Genomic DNA, 20,415 nt, shown 5'->3' with positions numbered 1-20,415 from the left:
AATCATGGTGTCCTGTAGAGGTTCTTTTATAAATCTTATGTCTAAAATGGAGTCACATCCCCATAGATAATCTCATGAATAGACTGTATCAATAATTATGTGTTTTGATTTTTGGATTTCCATGATTTGGCAGTAAAAGAAACAAGTAATGAGAGCTGGCCTATAATTTCTTGTTTCTTTGGACTAAATATTTTTGTATGTAGTGATGATGTAGCCGTGTTGGTCCCAAGATATTAGAGAATCAAAGAGGTTGAGGTAATATCTTTTATTGGACCAAATTCTATTGTCTCTTTTACCAACAGAAGCTGGTCCAATAAATTATATAATTTTTTAGTAATTTTTAAAATAAAATTATTTGGCATCTAACCATTTAAAATTGTCTTGTTCTACCCCACAAATGTTTAATTCTATTCTCATAATATGCATGTTTTTGTTTATTTTTATAGTCTGCATTTTTCCAACAACATGGGTGCACAACAAATGATACCAATGCTAAGTACAATAGTCGTGGTGCGCAACTTTACAGGGAAAAGATTAAATATCTTGCAACACAAGCAACAAGGAAGCATGGTACTGATGTAAGTAATGCATTAGATCATTCATTTTAATATAAAAGAATTGATTTCCTGGCTCCAAAGTAATTTTAGATTTCTAAACAGTAGCTAAAATGTAATGTAGAGTGGTGTCTGTTTTTGTAGCTAAGTAAATACAAATTGCAGTGAATCTGTGGGGCTAGGAGATGAAGTAGTGAAACTAATCTTGTTAGTTGGGGAGGGAGGGAAATGCTGAGAAAGTCAAGTGTGAGCTAATACTGTCACACAATTTTGGATTAATCATAGCTATTAACACAGTAGTACTCATCTGAATGCTAGAAAAAACCTTACAGATTTCATTAAAAATATGTAATTTTTATTGTTTTTAATTACACTTATTGTAGTTATGGAGTAGCACATTTATGAATTTATGTAACTTTAATGGAAAAAGTGTCAGTATTTTTTTTTTTTGTAAAGTATATGTATTTTGCTTCTTCTGGAGTTGAACCTCTATCAGTTAATAGAGCAGGTGAAAATAGTACACAAAAGGATGGTCAGCAAAAGTGATTAAATGCATACTTTAAAAAAATACTTTTGGGGTTTGGTAATGATATGGGGACTTTCTTTCTCTGAGTCACTGGCTCAAATCCTGCTCATGGTAGTTTAGAAGTAAAGTTACTACTGACTTATTATTCTGTGACCTTTATGGAATAGACTGCTAGTTTGTTAGTTTTCTAGTCCACAAAATTCAAACTACCATGAGAAATGACTTTCTGATCAATTGTCTCAGGGTGCAGGCAAAGGATTAAAGTCCTGACTTGCAAGGTCCCGCAATGTGCTGAAAGCCTTCAGTCTTCTTTCAGAATCAATGGGGAGTTAAATATCAGTACCATGCCAATTGAGCCCTTAAATGTGATGGAAACTTTGTCACCCTCTTACTCTTGGGAGTGAGTAGGAGGATTCCTTCAAAGTAGGGCTAAGCCATATTGAGAAAGTTTGGAAGGCTTTTTCCAGTTGTCGTCTAACAGTCTTGTGTTTTGATTCTTATACTCTGATGCAGAATGGGAATATTAGGGGGAAAAACAAACCTAGATAGCTGTGAGATATTTGAAAAAAAATAATGGTTTTATCTTATTGGATCGAACTCCAGGGCTGTAAATGGTTCAAACGACATTTGCCCACAAAGGTCACAGTGAGGCATCTTTCCTAGGAAGAATTCAACAGTCTGGAGGGAAACCGCTTTTCACAGTGGGAAAAGAAAGATTCATTTAAAAATCAAATGGGCTTAAAAAACAATAACAACCTCCCTCCCCATGTATTTATCTGGAAAAGTCAGCAGGTAGCTAGCCTGAAAGTTATTTTTAAAACATTACCTTATGCTTTCCTGTAATCATCTTAGATTGCTACTTAAGGTACTTAGTGGCTTTTTTTAATTGCATATAGCATAGATGCACCTGCACCATGATAAATAATTTTTGGGGATTCTGAATTCTTTAAGGAGAACAATGTATCTTTGCACTTTTGAGCAATTCAGTTTAAAATTGTACATATAATTATGCAGAATTGTATGGCATATATAATAGGTATGTGATGTAAGGAATGTTGAATATGAATCAAATTGTTGAAACTCTAAAACCTATTTTTATTATTTAGTTCAAAGTATGTTTGTTAATCGTAATCAAATGCTACATTTTCATTCCATTATAATTAGCACTTTAGGTTTTGAAAGCACTACATCAGGGATTGGAAACCTTTGGCAGGCCGGGCCGGTTTGTTTACCTGCCGCCTCCGCAGCTTCAGCCGATCGCGTCTCCCACTGGCCATGGTTCGCCTCTCCAGGCCAATGCGGGCTGCAGGAGGTGGTGGCCAGCGCATCCCTCAGCCCGCGCCGATTTCCCCTCGCGGGCCATGTGCCAAAGGTTGCTGATCCCTGCACTACATCAACACTGAAAAGACCATTTTTTTCAATTATTGTTTTTATTTAAAAAGTTCAGAACACTGCTGCTTCAGGTAATGGGTGGGAAAAGAGAACCGGCTTTGGACAGTTACTGGAGTGGGACAGCAGACAATGTGGAAAATGAAGTTTGTTGCCTTTGGGATAAAAGGCTGGGTCATGAATCTGGCATTGTCCGTATGCTTAAGATCAATTTAAGTCTCAGTTAAAAAAAAAAAAAAAAAAAGTTTCATTTTTGTCCTATATACACCTCTACCCGATATAACACCAACTGATATAACACGCATTCAGATATAACGCGCTAAAGCAGCGCTCCGGGGGGGGGGGGAGGGCTGTGTTCCTCGGCGGATCAAATCAAATTCGATATAACGCGGTTTCACCTATCACGTGGTAAGATTTTTTTCTCCCGAGGACAGCATTATATTGAGGTAGAAGTGTATTTGGAAGAAATTTTAAATATTTTTGTGTAATGTCAGATGGAAGCTGAAGCTCTTATCATTAAATGTTTTTTTTTCTAGTTGTGGATCGATGGCTGCGGAATTCCGCCTGTGTCACCCCAGCAAAAAGAGGAGGATTTTTTTGCATCACATGCTTCTCTGAAGGTATAGAATATGCTGTTCATAATTCTTACATTAGTCTTTTCAAGTGCTTATTGTCTCAGTGTTGTTAAATGTATACTTTGTGATAGTTAGACACTAATCTCTGAAACACAACTTTTTTTATAGGAAGGATGCTAGTCTGACAACAGTTGGGTTGAAGCTACTTCCCTATTTATTTTGTGATCCATAGATGCTGTACTTTTAGTCACAGCAAATTTGTCAGACAAGATCAAAACATTATAATTAATTAAATCTACCATAAATTTATAGTAAATCAATAAGAGCGCAATAGCTCCTAGCAAAAATTTGTAAGTGAAAAATTCCCTGAAAAAGTAGAATCTCCAGAATACTTATTTGATCTTTATAAGATCTAAAGTATTGTACTTCATGCTGTCACTATTCTTTTAATTTTAGTTCACCTTTTCAGCTGAAACTTAGTCTGCCTCACTTCCTCTGTGCCCGGTGCACCTTTCTACAATTTCACATGGAAGTGATAGAGGCAACATTTAGTTCAGTTGTTAGAGCTTCAGTAGCCTGGGGAGTATGGTAACAGAAAAATCCAGTATCGGGGGATAGCCAAGTTAGTCTGTATCCACAAAAACAACAAGGAGTCCGGTGGCACCTTAAAGACTAACAGATTTATTTGGGCATAAACTTTCGTGGGTAAAAAACCCCCATCTGAAGAAGTGAGGTTTTCTACCCACGAAAGCTTATGCCCAAATAAATCTGTTAGAAAAATCCAGATGCCTGGATTAGAAAGCAGTTTTAGCAACTATGATCTTAAATTTGTAGTAGCTTGATATTATTACAATCAATGTATTGCCATAATAGAATGCCCAAAGAGACAAAGAACCTTTCAGAATGTTCAAGCGTATTTCTCAATGGAGAGAGAAAGACGATAAGAGAAACACAGCAATGGTCAGTTTCAGTTTTCCCCAGAAAAATTAGCAGTGACTGGATGACTACAAATATCAGTGTAAATGAGGTAGGATCTGAGGCTAAAACAGGAAAAGGACAACTTAAAAAATAATTTAAACAAGTTAGATGTGTTCATGTCGGCAGGGCCTGATGAAATACATCCTAGAATACTTAAGGATCTGGCTGAGAGAACTCTGAGCCATCGGTGGTTATCTTTGAGAACTTGCAGAAGATCAGAGAGATCCCAGAGGACCGGAAAGGAGCAAATATAGTACCTAGCTATAAAAAGGATAATAAGGACAAACCAGGAAATTATAGACATCAGCTTGACTTCTATATGGAAAGATTATGGAGCAAATAATGAGTTTGTAAGCCCCTAGAAGAAAATAAGATTAGTAACAGTCAACATAGATTTGTCAGAACAAATCATGTCATACCAACCTAATATCATTTTTTGACAGGGTAACAAACTTTGTGGGTAGGGTAAGAGGAAGCAATGTGATATCTCAACTTTAGCAAGGTTTTTTATATTGTCTTACATGACCTTCTCATAAACAAATTAGAAAAATATAGCCTAGATGAACCTTCTATAAGGTGGTTGGAAAAGCGTATTCAGAGAGCAGTTATCAATGGTTCACAGTCAAGTTGAAAGGTCATATTGAGTGGGGTCCTGCAGGGATCTGTCCTGGGTTCGGTTCTATTCAATATCTTCAAAAATGATTTGGATAATGGCATAGAGAGTACACTTATAAAGTTTGCAGAGGATACCAAGCTGGGAGGGGTTGCAAGCATTTTGGAGGACAGGATTAGAATTCAAAATAATCTTGACAAACTGGAGAAATGATCTGAAATAAATAGGATTAAATTCAATAAGGACAAATGCAAAGTACTTGGAAGGAATAATTAATTGCACAAATACAAAATGGGAAATGACTGGCTAGGAAAGGCAGAAATGAGGGTATAGTGGATCACAAACTAAGTATGAGTCAACAATGTAATACTGTCGCAAAAAAAGCGAACATCGTTCTGGGACGTATTAGCAGAAGTGTTGTAAGCAAGACCCGAGAAGTAATTCTTTCACTCCGCTCAGCCCTGATAAGGCCTCAGCTGGAGTGCTGCTCCAGCTCTGGGCACCACACTTTGGGAAAGATGTTGACAAATTTGGAGCAAGTCCAGAGGAGAGCAACAAGAATGATTAAAGGTCTAGACCAGTGGCTCTCAAACTTTTTTACTGGTGACCCTTTCACATAGCAAGTCTCTGAGTGTGACTCCCCCCTTATAAATTAAAAATACATTTTTTAATATATTTAACACCGTTATAAATGCTGAAGGCAAAGCGGGGTTTGGGGTGGAGGTTGACAGCTTTGTTGGCCCCCTGAGGGGTCCTGACCCCCAGTTTGAGAACCCCTGTTCTAGACAACATGACATACGAGGAAAGATTGAAAACAATTTTTGTTTTGTCTGGAGAAGAGAAGACTGAGTGTGGGGATGTGGTAGCAGTCTTCAAATACATAGAAGTTGGTTATTAAGAGGAGGGTGATAAGTTCTCCTTAACCACTGAGGACAGGACAAGAAGTAATGGGCTTAACTTGCAGCAAAGGAGATTTAGGTTAGACATTAGGAAACAATTCCTAACTGTAAGGGCACTGGAACAAATTACTTAGTGAGATTGTGAAATCTCCGTCATTGGAGGTTTTTAAGAATAGGTCAGTGTAGGGGACTGGACTAGATGACCTGTCAAGGTCTCTTCCAGTCCTATATTTCTATGATTCTGTACTGACAGACTAGCCCTTGATATACAAAATACCCATTCCTTGTCAGTTTACTAACATTGATATTAAAGTTGTTATAGTATAATAGCATGCACAGTGCTTTATAGGCAAATAAAAAGTTATCTTCAGGTGCTTACTAGCTAAATTACTTTAAAAATGACAATGAAAATGACTACTACAGTGGGTATAATTTTTTGGGGAGTTTAAGGAGAGGGAGATGTCAGCATTTAGTAATGGGTAGGGCTCCGTGTCTGTCATGGAGGTTGCGGATTCCATGACCACTGTGACTTCTGCAGGGGCCAGTGTGGCTGACCCCAGGGCTGCCCAAGCACCTGTCTCCGGGGCAAGCTGCTCAGGTGACCCCCCTGGGGACAGCCACACCAGTCGCTGCTCTGACGGCCCCAGCAGCGGTCCCCAGGCAGCCGGCTGGAGCAGCCGCGGCCCTGGGCAGCGGTTCCTGGGTGGCTGGCCCCGGACAGTAATTTTTTGTTTATTGACCACGACGTGTCCATGACTTGTACTAAAAATATCCATGACTAAATCGTAACCTTAGTAATGGGGCAGTACCACTCTTAGAGTGTAGTTTCAATGGAAAACAATTCTTTTACATTTTTTCTCAGTTTTCACTTGAAATTATTTTTTAAATTCATTCTTATTGTATTTGTAAGGCTTCACAGAAATTTTTTAAGGCAGGATTCAAATCTATCTGGCTGCATGATTTTGTGGTTCCGTGTCACCATTAGTATCTGAGTGTCTCACAAACATTAATACATTTATCCTTGTAATATCTCTGTGAGGTAGGGAAGTATATCCTCATTTTATAGATGGAGAACTAGGACACAGAGTTTAAGTTGCTTTCCCAACATCACCCAGATATTCTGTGGCAAAGCCAAGAATTTAACGTAGCTATCCTGAATTCCGAATCAGTATCTTAGTGACAAGACAAATCTTTCCTGTGACTGCAAAATAAGTGGAAAACTTTTAAGCATAAAAGTTATCATGGAAGATGATGTGAAAACAAGAGTGGGAGAAAGGGGCTAATGAATACTTGGGCAGAACCTAAGAAGAGAGCAAGAAATGAAAACGGTGAAGTAGAGTTGTAGATGGGAGTAGAGTTGTACAGATCCTTGAACTTGACGTGGAAGTCAGTCAAATAATTTAAATAGTGAAGTGACATGGTCTGAACAGGAGAAAGAGATGGTTTTCAGAGCAAGTTTTTGGATGGCCTGTAAAGGAGAGACTCCAGAGAGGAGCAGGTTGGTAGTAGTCCTTGCAAGAGATAATCAGGGCATTACAATGATTTTGACAATAGGGTTATAGGAAAGCATTAATTTGAGTTGTGAAGGAAGAACAAGCAGGAGTTAGTGACAGGTGTGTTGTGGCAAGAGTGCATAATAAATTATGCCAAAGTTGCAAGCCTGGCTGGTAGGCAGAAAAGTGAAATTTTCTATCAAGGAGAAGAGAGGGTTTGCCAGGAAAAGATGAGATGGCAGCTCGATGTCCAAAATGAAACATTAAGAGAGTTCGAGATGCAAGACTACAGAGAAGGGAAGAGTTTGGGGGTAGAGCAGTAAATAAACTGTCCAGCTTTTCTGTAGCATATCATCTTGGTCAAAATGGAATAACCAGTGTGGAATAACTACAGAAATACTGTAAAATATAATAAAACAATTATGCCCTAATCTTTAAGTGCTGAAGACCGCCCCCCCCAACCCTTTGAAATAAATGGGAGATTGCATATGCTCAGCACCTTATGGAAAAATAAGGCCATTAGTATGTATCTTTGTTACAAGCAGCTGTTTTGGGTAAATGTAATTACTCCCTTATGTGGTTTGCATATTATGGTTGTACCTATTTAACAAGAAAAAGGTCATTACTAATTGAGGACAATTTTTAAAACAAAAACTGTAGCTATGATATGAGAAATTAAATCCAAGTTACCCCAAAATGTGTCACACTGAAAATGCTAAGATCCGTCACTGCCTTACTTAGTCAATGCAGATACTATTTGTATTTTACTTAATGCATTTTATTTTCTGTACATTTTTATTTAGTAACTTCCTTTTCCTGTTGCAGGTGAGTAGCACAGAATGGGCATCATCAGAACCGGAGCCAGTTTTTCAAAAGGAGGGGTCTTCAGAAATCATTCCAGAATCTAATGAAGGTATGTTTCATCCTCCCTCCGTTAACAATAAACTAAGTTCACCTCTGTGTTGATTTTAGTTTTTAATGCTACTTATTATAACAGTAACAGCTACGCACCATGTAATTGTGTTCTGGTGGCAATAATTTAAGAAGCCTTTGGGTAGGTAGGGAACACTGTGTAGAGGGGTCATGCCGTGCTGTACAGGACTGCATGTATTGTTAGAGACACTTAAATTTAATTTGAAACCCTTTGGGCCAGATTTTACTCTTTGAATGATCCATTAGACTTGGTCACATAACTGAAAACATAATGCAAGTCTTACACCAGAAAGTCATTTTAATAATGTATTTAAACTTGTGAAGATATTTTATGATTAGTTAGCAGTTCATAGGTTACTAATAGATTAAAATTTGGTGTTGCTAGGTTACTCGAGGGCTTTTTCTCATAAATCAAGTAGCAGCTTAATTGTGTAAGATTTTATTTTATTTCACATTTGTTAAGTGAAATATATGGATAAGAATGTTAATAGTAACATTGATTTTTTTTTCCATTATAGTTTTGTATGTGAACTCACGAAAACTATTCTGCTTATGTAAACAAAAAGTATATTGATTTTTTTTTCTGTAAAACTACAAATCTGAATGATGTATTTTAACAATGCAGACAATGACCTGTAACTCAGCCAGAGACTTAAACCCTATTTATATTGAGAGCTAAACCTTGTTAGCAGAACTGGCTTTAAAGAAGATTTAGAAGTGGCTCAGGCTAACTCAGTTTGTCTGGTCTATGTGAACCAGCCATTTCATTTTTTGATTTCCTTCTAAGAGCTGTAAACAGGATAGGGATTGGTATGCCATGTCCTGCTGGCCAAGGAAAACTTGTTAACCTGAACCAGTTTTAAATAGGTTTTAAAAACCAATACTGTTCAGATGTATTTTTCCCCCTTGTATCATTTTGTTTTTCACATATTTGGTTACATCCTTGTAAATAACACACACAAGCCAAAATTTTCAACATCTGGTCCCTGGAAATTGCTAATTTTTACTTCTGTATCTTCCAAACATATTTCAAGCTTCTAGTTTTCAGGTTTTGTAGCCCAAGACTGGAATTTTGAACAGTTACAATTACATAGAAATTACCTGAATATCACTAAAATGCCCCTTCTACCTGTTATTTTGTGGGTCACTGGTAATGTTACTACAGGAGGCACGTAATTTTAACTTTGCATCAAGCACTATCATGCCTCTGTGCAAATACAGAAAATTACAGGGAAATGAAGGGAGAACCAGGTTTAAGATTGTGGGCAGGGAAGTTATCTTTTAAAAAAAAAAAAAAAAAAAAAAAAAAAAAACCAACCTTTTCTGAATACGTGAGCTGTTCAGAACATCCTAATAAACATACTTCTGTTGTTCTCAATATTGTTTACATTTTTAGGTGAACCAGACCATGGACCAAGTGTTGATTGCCTTAGTGTCTCACCAAAAGCTGCATTAGGTAATGGCCCTAAACAGATAGATGAACAATATATTTTACTCCACTATACGTTGTTAAAGAAAATGTTGTGTTGGGAAGAAATGTGCAAGTCTTATTTTAATATTTATACACATGGGCTAACTGAAACAAATTAACTTGTAATATAATATGTTAATACAGCTGTTTCTGTTAAACAATGTATGACACTTTAAAAAGTGATTTTTACTCAGTGCTCTTTGTTTTTATTTCTCATTTTAGCCGAGTTGCTGAATTTAGATGCTGCAGGCATCGCACCTAACAAAGGTGATCATTAATGTTTTAGACCTCCTGTTGGGCTGCTTCAGGTTCCACACTTAAGCACACAGGTGGAATAGAGCATTGTATTGTAATTCACAGCCTGCTATTTACATTAAGCAAACACGTGTTTCACTAATAGGCTTGTCTGTCTGTCTTAAACATAATTTTGCTCTCTTTCCAGCAATAATTTTTAGTTTAAAATCATTTTCTAATTTATTGCAGAAAAATTAATAATACACATTTTTAGCATGTAGAGTTCATAATTTAAGCAACATTGCAGAGCTGTATCTTACAGCATAAATTAAATAGTTGTAGGGTAACTACTTGAGGTAAACATAAGAAATTCAGTTTTCCAGAAATGAAAGAAAATAATCCCAGAAATATATTATAGTCTTTATGATAATTTTAGTATCTCATTATAAAAATGATGGTATTTACATAGGGGAAAGTGTCTGTCCATGCTGACTGAAAATGGCATTCTGATGTCAAGAGTAGACCTATTATTATTATTATAAAAAATTTTAATACTAGATTTACATTGCACTTCACAAATAAAGACATAGTCCCTGTACCAAGGAATTTAAAAGCTAAATAAGTCAGTAATAACAGAAAAGTTACTAGTTGAAATGGACCATCTTGAAATGGAAAGTTGCTTTCAGTACGTTTACAGAAAACGTGTATTGCAATGGAAAGTTGTAGTACAAGAGCAAGTGACTCAAACAAATTCCAGCCCAAATCATTCCTCCTAGGTTTATCCATGGAGAGGACTCTCCATACACAGGTCTTTGTCTCTCTTTCTCTCCCTCCTTCCCTCCCTCTCCGGGGTGCATGTTGGAAGAGTGTACGCTGAGAGGGCTGGGGAAGAATGGGACCCAACCAGAGGCATGCACATTGTCTGGCCTCATGTAGCTTAGGCAAAAAAGATAATACAGACCAGGCTACCAGGGGGAGAGAGAAGAGGATGCTGGAGGCTTGAGCTAGTGCAGAGGCACTAGGTTTTGTGTGGCTGGACTGGCTCTTGTGGACACTGAGTCTGCCACGTTTGCAGGAGTTGTTCCTGTGACTTATCCCCCCAGCAGAAACCATATCCCCCTCCCACCCATCCCCTACAGGGGGGGATGATCCAGGCTAGTATGGTTTTTTTTTTTTGTTTTTTTTTTTTACAGTTGGGTTTGTTTCTGAATTGGAAATTAGTCTAGAGTATAGGAAAGTCAGATTCATCCTCCCATCCAAATATATCTGTGTGTCCTCATTATTGAGAGGTGCAGATTCTGCTGCAGATTTATACATAGAAAAATACTAGGCAAAAATAACTTTATTAAACGAATCTTCACAGCATTATTTGGAGCTGGAGATATATATGTAGCTAATAAAACATTGAAACAGCAACTGTGTAATAAAACGTGGCACATCTTCCAAAAGTAAAATCTCTCTTTGGGTACATATAACTGGAGCTAGAGATACAATTTCCAGCTCGGCTAGACATAACTTGCATTAGTTCTGATTGAACTAGTGCACTAAAAATAGGAGCATAGCCATGGCTGCATGAGCAGCAGGACAGGCTAGCTGGTCCAAGCACATACCTAGAGTTTCTGATAGCTACACAAGCTGCAAATTACACCTCCAGCTACAATGTTCTTATAGTAAATGCAAGTTATTATGAAGGTACTATTATTATACGAGATTTGAAGTCTTGGCTCAAAGTGTGAGTTTCAGTTTGTACTTACAAATTAATTGTTAGTACTCAATTAAGTTTAAGGAAGAATAGTATGCCTTAGGGTACATGTTTTGCATACACCTCTACCCGATATAATGCAGTCCTCGGGAGCCAAAAATATCTCACCGCCTTATAGGTGAGACCGCGTTAGATTGGGTTGGTCCCGTACGAGCAAGAGCCGGTACGCCATGCTGGACTGGACCAGCTTCCCCGGTGGTGATTTAAAGGGCCCGGTGCTCCAGCCACTGCGGGGAGCCCCAGGCCCTTTAAGTCACTGCTGGAGCTCTGGCAGCCGGGCTCAGGTGGGGATTTAAAGGGCCTGGGGCTCCCCGCAGTGGCCAAGCTCAGCTGCCGGAGCTCCAGTGGTGATTTAAAGGGCTCGGGACTCCACATGAATTCGGATATAATGTGGTAAAGCAGCGGGGCTCGGGTGGCGCTTTAAAGGGCCACGGGCTCCCCACTGCTTTACCGTGTTCTATCCGAATTCGTGTTATATCTGGTCGCGTTCTATCTGGGTAGAGGTGTATTTCAAGGAATATGTGCCACAGAAATAAACTGAATGCTTTTACAGTTATATTGAACATTGCAAGACCACCTGTTGCCTGTAATTCTCTGTCATGTAAGATGGCTTCCAACTAATTTAGAGCTTAAACTAATTTCACAGTATACACAAACATTCATTGGCCATTATGGATTATTATCGTGAGAATAATTTTAAAATTCCTATTATGAAAGTTATATGCTTTGGCTTAATGTGTCTGTTACTGTGAAAGAGTACAAAATTTTCTTCACTGTTTTATTAAAAGTCATATTAACAAAAATTTACATTTTAGCGATTTTGATAGACATTATGCAAAATAACTTCACTTCATTTCCACACCTCAAAATTTAGTATTATACACTACGGATGAACTTTTCAAACCATAGGTCCCTAAAGTTAGATTCCTAAATCAATATTTATGCACTTATATAAAAACAGTTAAATTAGCACTCTAAAAAAGTGTTTAAATATAGATTATAAATCACCCAATTTTCAGAAAGGTTGAGCATCCACAAAATCCAGTGGTGTCCACAGGAGTTATATATGTTTAGCCACTGTTAGAGACAAGGTACTGAACTAGGTGAATCTTCAGTCTGATCCGGTTTGACAAATCCTTTGCTCCTATTTAGGAGTCCAATTTTAGGCACCCAGGTTTGAAAATTTAGCCATAAATTGTAAACACTAACAAACAGGAAAACAAGATACATCAAACATTAAAGTATAGTAATACAGCTAATTTCTAAATTTCTTCATGTAGAAACTGCAGTATTCTAAGGGTACGTCTACACTTCGGGATTATTCCGATTTTACATAAACCGGTTTAGTAAAACAGATTGTATAAAATCGAGTGCACGCGGCCACACTAAGCACATTAATTCGGTGGTGTGTGTCCACGGTCCGAGGCTAGCATCGATTTCTGGAGCGTTGCACTGTGGGTAGCTATTCCGTAGCTATCCCATAGTTCCCGCAGTCTCTCCCGCCCCTTGGAATTCTGGGTTGAGGTCCCAGTGCCTGATGGGGCAAAAATCATTGTCGCAGGTGGTTCTGGGTAAATGTCGTCAGTCACTCCTTCCTCTGGGAAAGCAACGGCAGACAATCATTTCGCGCCCTTTTTCCCTGGATTGCCCTGGCAGACGCCATAGTATGGCAACCGTGGAGCCTATTTTGCCGTTTGTCACTGTCACTGTATGTGTACTAGATGCCGCTGACAGAGGCGATTCAGCAGCGCTACACAGCAGCATTCATTTGCCTTTGCAAGATAGCAGAGACGGTTACCAGTCATATTGCACCGCCCGCCATTGTAAATTGGCGATGAGATGATGGTTATCAGTCGCTCTGTACCGTCTGCTGCTATCATGGGTGCCCCTGGCTGAGATCGGCCGGGGGCGCAAAAGACAAAAATGGGAATGACTCACCGAGTCAATCCCTCCTTTATGGTATCTAAAAATAGAATCAGTCCTGCCTAGAATATGGGGCAAGTGTACTAGAGAACCAGTGTATCAGATAACCAGAGAGCACAGCCGCTCCGTGTCAGATCCCGCAGAAATGATGAGCTGCATGCCATTCACAGGAGGTGCCCCTGTAACAACCCCACCTACTGCTTCCCTCCTCCCCCAGAATTCCTGGGCTACCGTTGCAGTGTCCCCCCATTTGGGTGCTGAAGTAATAAAGAATGCAGGAATAAGAAACAGTGACTTGTTAGTGAAATGAAATGAGGGGAAGGCAGCCTCCAGCTGCTATGATAGTCCAGTCAGGACAGAATCTTTTCTTTACACATGAAGGGCGGGGGCTGATTGAGCTCAGCCCCCTGTTGCTATGATAAAGATGGTTACCAGCCGTTCTGTACCATCTACTGGGAATGATCAGGAGTTTTTTACCCAGGTGCCCCCGGCCAACCTCACCTGAGGCTGGCCAGGAGCACTCACGGGCTGATGATGAGGACGGATACCAGTCATATTGCACCGTCTGCCACCAGTGAGGGGGAAAGAGGATACTGCAATTGAGTGCCGCAGCATCGCGTCTACCAGCAGCATTCAGTAGACATAGGGTGACATTTAAAAGAGTCAAGAGAGGATTTTTTTTCCCTTTTACTTCTGGGGGTGGGTGGGGGTGGTAAATTGACGAGCTATGCCCTGAACCACCGCGGACAATGTGTTTGACCCTACAGGCATTTGGAGCTCAGCCAAGAATGCAAATGATTTTCGGAGACTGCAGGAACTGTGGGATAGCTTGAGTCCTCAGTCCCCCCCCCCCCTCCATGAGCGTCCATTTGATTCTTTGGCTTTCCGTTACGCTTGTCACGCAGCAGTGTGCTGAGTCCCTGCTGTGGCCTCTGTCTGGAGATTTTTTTTTAAATGCTTTGGAATTTCGTCTTCTGTAACGGAGCTCTGATAGAACAGATTTGTCTGCCCATACAGCGATCACAGCCGTACGGTCCATGCTGGAGCTCTTTTTGGATTTCGGACTGCATCGCCACCTGTGCTGATCAGAGCTCCACGCTGGGCAAGCAGGAAATGATATTCAAAAGTTCGCAGGGCTTTTCCTGTCTACGTGGCCACTGCATCCGAGTTCTGATCGCTGTCCAGAGCGGTCACAGTGGTGCACTGTGGGATACCGCCCAGAGGCCAATACCGTCGATTTGCGGCCACACTAACCCTAATCCGATATGGTAATACCGATATTAGCGCTACTCCCCTCGTTGGGGAGGAGTACAGAAACCGGTTTAAAGAGCCCTTTATATCGATATAAAGGGCCTCTTAGTGTGGACGGGTGTGGAGTTAAATCGGTTTAACGCTCCTAAAATCGGTTTAAACGCGTAGTGTAGACCAGGCCTGTAGCAGCAGAATAAACTGCAAAACTTGTAATTCAAGACTTAAATTGTGGAAATCTGCATCTGCAAGTATTGGATAAATGTAAAGTTATATGCCAAAGTAATGGTTGTTAATCTTTACAGAGGGCACCTCCATTATGAAAAAGAAGCCAAATCAAGCTAAAAAGGGGGTAAGTTTGTAATATATATTTTGCCCCATATCATTTTGTAGAATTTAAACTGCAATACAGAATTTTTTTATCTTGAGTGTTTCATGCAATCACTGTTAAGAACATAAGAACGGCCATACTGGGTCAGACCAAAGGTCCATCAAGCCCAGTATCCTTTCCTCTGACAGTGGCCAATGGCAGGTGCCCCAAAGGGAATGAACAGACAGGTTATCATAAAGTGATCCATGCCGTGTGACCGAATCCCAGCTTCTGGCAAACAGAGGCTAGGGACACCATTCCTGCTCATCCTGGCTGATAGCCATCCATCCTGAGACATCTTGACTGTTTTGTATCAGTAACGATATGCATCACTAAAACAAATTAGAAAATCTGAACTATGACAAAATATCCAAGAATCTTATAAACAAAATGTTTTTCTAAACCCTTGTTTGGCTGCATTTGTTTGAATGTTTAGTAGTAGTAGTATTGTGGGGTGGAGTACTTTATCATCTGTAAGTCATTTTCTGATTTCATACGATAATACTGAGCACTTACTGAATCTGGATATATATATATATGCAATTAACTGAATTCAGTAGACATTTTGTATACGTACCCGAGAGCAGAATTTACTTTGTGTATATTTTATCATGTTCACGGATTCAATTACATTTCACATTTGCCCCCAATTCTGCAAATCACTGTATGCAGGTGCGCTGCCATTGAAGCCAGTGGAGCTGTGCTTTGGCTCATAGGTACATTCTGCATTAAGTGAATTAGAGGAGCAGGGCCTAAGACTTTTTATGACAGTATTTTTATGTTAAAAATAGCATTACCTTCTCTGTGCTCACCCTCCTTCCCCCCAAATTAAAAAGCCTTCTGTCCTGTGTACTTTGAGATTTTTTTAATGGATACAGATAAATTTAATGCAGAAACTAACATTAATGAAATGTTAAGGTTGAGAAATTAAGCATATGAGAAATACGAAATTGCAGTTAGGCTCCTATCCCAATAGCAGTTGAGGCTCCTTTATATTTTATAGTATTCAGTACAGAATTTATCAGAATAGTAACAAGGTCTGACAAACTGCAGGAGGTTCATCAGGCTGTAATTGCTGTTTGAGAGACTAAATAAGTTCCTGAATATCAAAGGCTTTCTAATGGAGGCCGAGAGTGGCATCTAGGAACATATTGCTGTATGGTCTTCTCCACTCTGAATTTTTATTACTGATACCAGATGCTGTGGAATCAGGTACAGTACTTGATTCTTCTTTCAAAAAAATACTAAACCATAGGACAGTTAATATAGTTACATATAGAGATAAAGCCTTTCTTTTTTTTTTTTCTTTTTCTTTTTAAAATAAAGCTTGGTGCCAAAAAATGTGGCTTGGGAGCCCAGAAAGTGAGCAGCAAGAGTTTTAATGAGATTGAAAAGCAAGCACAAGCTGTAGATAAAATGAAGGAACAGGAAGATCTACATGTCAGTAAGAGAACTGAGAGGGAAGAACCATTGTAAGTATGAATTACTTATAGAAGATAAAACACAAGAAGTAACTTTGTTAGATTTATCTACTAACATTTAGAATAATGCCAAGTACTATTTGGTGCAAACAAAGCTTCAATTGATGTTTGTATTTTACTGCAATAATGTAGCTTATATGTGTTGAAAAGTAACTTACAGAAAACTATGTTTAAAAAATAATACCCACAACAGCAACAACATTCTTTGTAAAGATGAGAAACTTTTTTGGCAATAGTGAAGAAATAGAATGAAACACAGTTTCCTAGTTCATCTTCGTTAAAAGCAAGGAATAGTTTGAGTACTGTTACCTGTACAAATCCATGATTGAGTGCATCAGGGACATCCTATATCTTTATCAGAACCTTCTAAAATGCTTTTGCCTGTGGGTTGCCTCATGTGTGTTCAATAGGTAATGATCATTCAGACCCAAAGCTATGTAAGGAACTATGTACCCATCCTGTCCCTTGGTTTTTTCCAGTAACTGTTACATCTATTTGAAACCTCTGTAGCTTCTTTCTGCAGATTTCAGATGGCTATGTTTTTCTTTAATTATTTCTAGTTTTATGGTCGTTCTCAATGAAGTTAATATATTTAGCAGTTGACTTTTGTAAATTGGTACTGTTGCAAAATTAAATCCTCCTTTTCCTGGAGCCAAGGGCGCCCTCCTTTAAAAACCCATTGGGAGTTCCCCAGGTTGTTTGTAGCCTACGGGGGTCATCCAAAGTTCAAATTACCACTTACATAGGGCTTGTCTTTGCTGCAGTGTAGCTCAAGATATATCTCAAATGTTATTCCTAACCCAATTCCCATCCACACACAAAATCTCTAGCTCAAGGTAAGAGGTGCTTTAAACTCAGGCTTGCTGACCCATCAGGGTATGTTTACGCTGCACCTAGAAACAAACCTCCCAGTGTGGATAGGTAGACTGAAACTACTGGAGCTTGAGTTGGCACACTAAAAATAGCAGTATAAATGTTGTGGGTTGGGCTCTCAAGTCCACTTGACTCCCTGAGTCTGAGCTCAAGAGGGTACCGCAAGTTGCTGCTGGAGCTGTGATGTCAGCAGTGCTATTTTTAGTGTGCTAGCTCAGACACCACTAACATAGCTCTACCCTGGCTGGGAGGCTTACTACTGGCTGCAATGTAAACATACCCTCAGAGAGTATTGGTTGTGAAGTTTGTATAATGCTGAGGCTTGAGCTAGTAATGCATTGGGGATGCAGCTACAGGCTACAAGCTTGAGTTAGCACAACTTGTTAGATGCCAATCCAATCACTCTGTGTAGCTCAGGTATTATGCCACAGTGTGGCAGCTCTGACTTGAACTATGTTAGCTTGAACTATGTAGCTCGACCTAACTGTTTTAGTGAAGATAGACACACAGTATTGTCACTTTGTTTCCAAACTTATCATGATCTTGCAATGGATCTTCGCTCTCAAGGGGTTTAGGGCACATTCTACTAGCTTTAAGTCAACTACCATATTTTGTCTCAGAAACATCCCTATAATAGATAACAGAGCTGCTATCTGGAGCTCTGTCCATAACTAAGAAGCATTAACCTCTATATATGTCTTCTAGTTTTGTTAATGGATTTGAAAGACTCATTATATTTTTATTTAGTTATGTCCTCGTCAGGGCCAGTATTACTGCTTGCCAATCTCCAAGTGTGGGTCTGTGAAGACAATACTTAATGAAGGAAAACAGGCTACCCATCTGTGAATGAGGTTCTTTGCATGATTGCCTTCACAGATCTGTAGGACCCATGCTGTGTTTCTACTTCTGTGGAGTCTAGGTAATGGAAGGATTGGAGGGACAGGGCTGAGGCTTTGGGCCTAAGAGCTTGAAATAGTGAGGAAGCATACATGTGACCCTCATGGCCAGAACCCTCTAGAAAATTCTGGTAAAAAATGTGGGGTGCACATGTATGCCCCAAATATGTGGATCTCTGGCAATCTTGTCTCACTCCTGTTATAGGCAAGTCTCCTGATTTTTTTTTCCCTTAAAAATGCTTACTCTTTGATTTGTAACCTCTAGGTGGCAGTGCATACAAAATTTAGAGAAGCATGAATATACTTTAACTTACTCTGGGCTCCAAACAATATCTCTGCTGTGTTTAATTAAAAATAAATGGAAACATTCAATAGGACTTTATAAAATAGCTAGAATGTAAATGTTGCTTTCAACTCACAAAAGTTTTGATGAAAAACCTGTACTCTTTTCTAAATGTAATGCATCATTTAAAACCCTGTGTACAAGATTTCTAGGGTTTTAATCTTTTCTCTCCTTCTGCTGTTTTTGTGATATATCCTCTGCAATAGAGTGGATAAGTGGACTTATTCAGAACCATCAACATGCTATTTATTTTAACCAGAAGCAGATCTGAAGGTTTGATATTGTTAAAATATCCTTGATAAACTGTGGTCTTCAGCTCAGTCCTTAAAATATTGGTTAGTTGGTTGGTCTTTTAAAAATTTAAGTCTAGTAGAAGTTTCAAATTGAACTTGGCATGACCAGTTTCAGTTGCCCTATAATAGAGCCTGCAGTAAATGGGGGAATTAATAAGAACTTAATATACTTGCCCAAAAGATATGCTCTGGTTTGAAGACATGTATTTTTCTTATTTTCTTGATTTCATTAATGCTTTCACAGAGGTGTAACAGTAAGTCTATTTTATTTATAATTGTAAAAGTCAAAATGCATGTTTTTAGAAGTGAAAGTTTTCTCAGCATATAAAAACATGCACGGCTTCAGAATGGATAATTCCAGGAAAAGCTCCTTTCAGTTACGTTTACTTCTAATGCAGTTTTTTTATTTCTATTGCTATATATCCATTTGCCCAACTATCATAACTGCTTTAATTTCCATTGACTGTTATTTATACACCTTTTTATGTCTTCCATTGTAGAACACTTTATTCAGTGAATAGTAGACTTAAAGGAGTACATGAAGGCTTAAGAAGCTTGCTTTCCTTTACAGACCACTTTCAATTTAGTGATTTTTGGCCTATTTTTTTCAGATTTACTATTGTGCATATTGACTTTTCTGGGATATGTATGTCCATATACAGTTTTAAAGAGTTAAATTTAAATGTTAAGATGTTAAGGTAAGGTTGACTCTTCAGTTTTAGCTAACGTGCTTGTGGAGAGAAAATGACAGTAATCAAATGTTTAAGATTATATTTTCTCTCTGAGGCCTGGTCTACACTGGGGGGGGGGGGTGTCGAACTAAGGTACGCAAGTTCAACTACGCGAATAGCGTAGCTGAACTCGAACTACCTTAGTTCGAAGTACTCACCCGTCCAGACGCCGCGGGATCGAAGTCCGCGGCTCCCCCGTCGACTCCGCCACCGCCGTTCGCGGTGGTGGAGTTCCGGAGTCGACGGGAGCGCATTCGGAGTTCGAACTATCACGTCTAGATTAGACGCGATAGTTCGAACTCCGAGAAGTCGAACTCTACGCGTCGACCCGGCAGGTAAGTGTAGACCTACCCTGAGAGAGGTATGTAAATATCTCACTGTTAGAACTAGTAGGATTTATATATTCATTGAGAAAATATACTTCATAGCCTTAAGATTTCATTCTGTAATTTTCTTCTCACAATCATAATTTTAAATGTAGTTTGACATTTTCACTCTCTACTATTTGAAGAAATATATCCATCTTTTTAAGATTATAAATCATATAAAGACCAGACCTTTTCCCCCTTGTGTTTTTGGGTGATGTAGTGTAACTGCATATTCATGGATATGTACATTTATGACTTTAAAATGTACATGGTAAGGAGTTCATTATTACTGTAGCTAGCCACATTGCCACAGGAATAAAATTTCCCAGCTGTACCTTAATAATTTTTAAGGGAGCCACTAATATGTTTAAAAAGTATTTTTGAATATGCATTTATTTTAAGTACACCTTTGCTACAAGATTTTAAATGTTACCTTCGTGGCTGAGGCAATATATTGCATAC

General features: G+C 38.9%; 1 protein-coding gene across 2 annotated transcripts in view; it reads left to right on the top strand.

Annotated features, from left to right (window-relative positions):
• The window catches only part of ARFGAP3 (ADP ribosylation factor GTPase activating protein 3), an 83,577-nt gene that overhangs the window by 23,978 nt on the left and 39,184 nt on the right, over nucleotides 1-20,415 (top strand). Inside the window, exons 4-10 of one of the 2 annotated variants that reach the window (XM_044994456.1) lie at nucleotides 447-578; nucleotides 3,006-3,089; nucleotides 7,853-7,940; nucleotides 9,357-9,416; nucleotides 9,654-9,698; nucleotides 14,904-14,950; nucleotides 16,295-16,440. In XM_044994456.1, the coding sequence (XP_044850391.1) occupies nucleotides 447-578; nucleotides 3,006-3,089; nucleotides 7,853-7,940; nucleotides 9,357-9,416; nucleotides 9,654-9,698; nucleotides 14,904-14,950; nucleotides 16,295-16,440 (602 nt within the window). The remainder of the gene's footprint in view (nucleotides 1-446; nucleotides 579-3,005; nucleotides 3,090-7,852; nucleotides 7,941-9,356; nucleotides 9,417-9,653; nucleotides 9,699-14,903; nucleotides 14,951-16,294; nucleotides 16,441-20,415) is intronic. The other variant, XM_044994466.1, reaches the window with a different exon arrangement.

Source organism: Mauremys mutica, chromosome 1 (assembly GCF_020497125.1).
Source record: "Mauremys mutica isolate MM-2020 ecotype Southern chromosome 1, ASM2049712v1, whole genome shotgun sequence".
In the NCBI taxonomy this organism is placed as follows: Eukaryota; Metazoa; Chordata; order Testudines; family Geoemydidae; genus Mauremys; species Mauremys mutica.
This window is presented reverse-complemented; position numbering and strand designations above follow the sequence as displayed.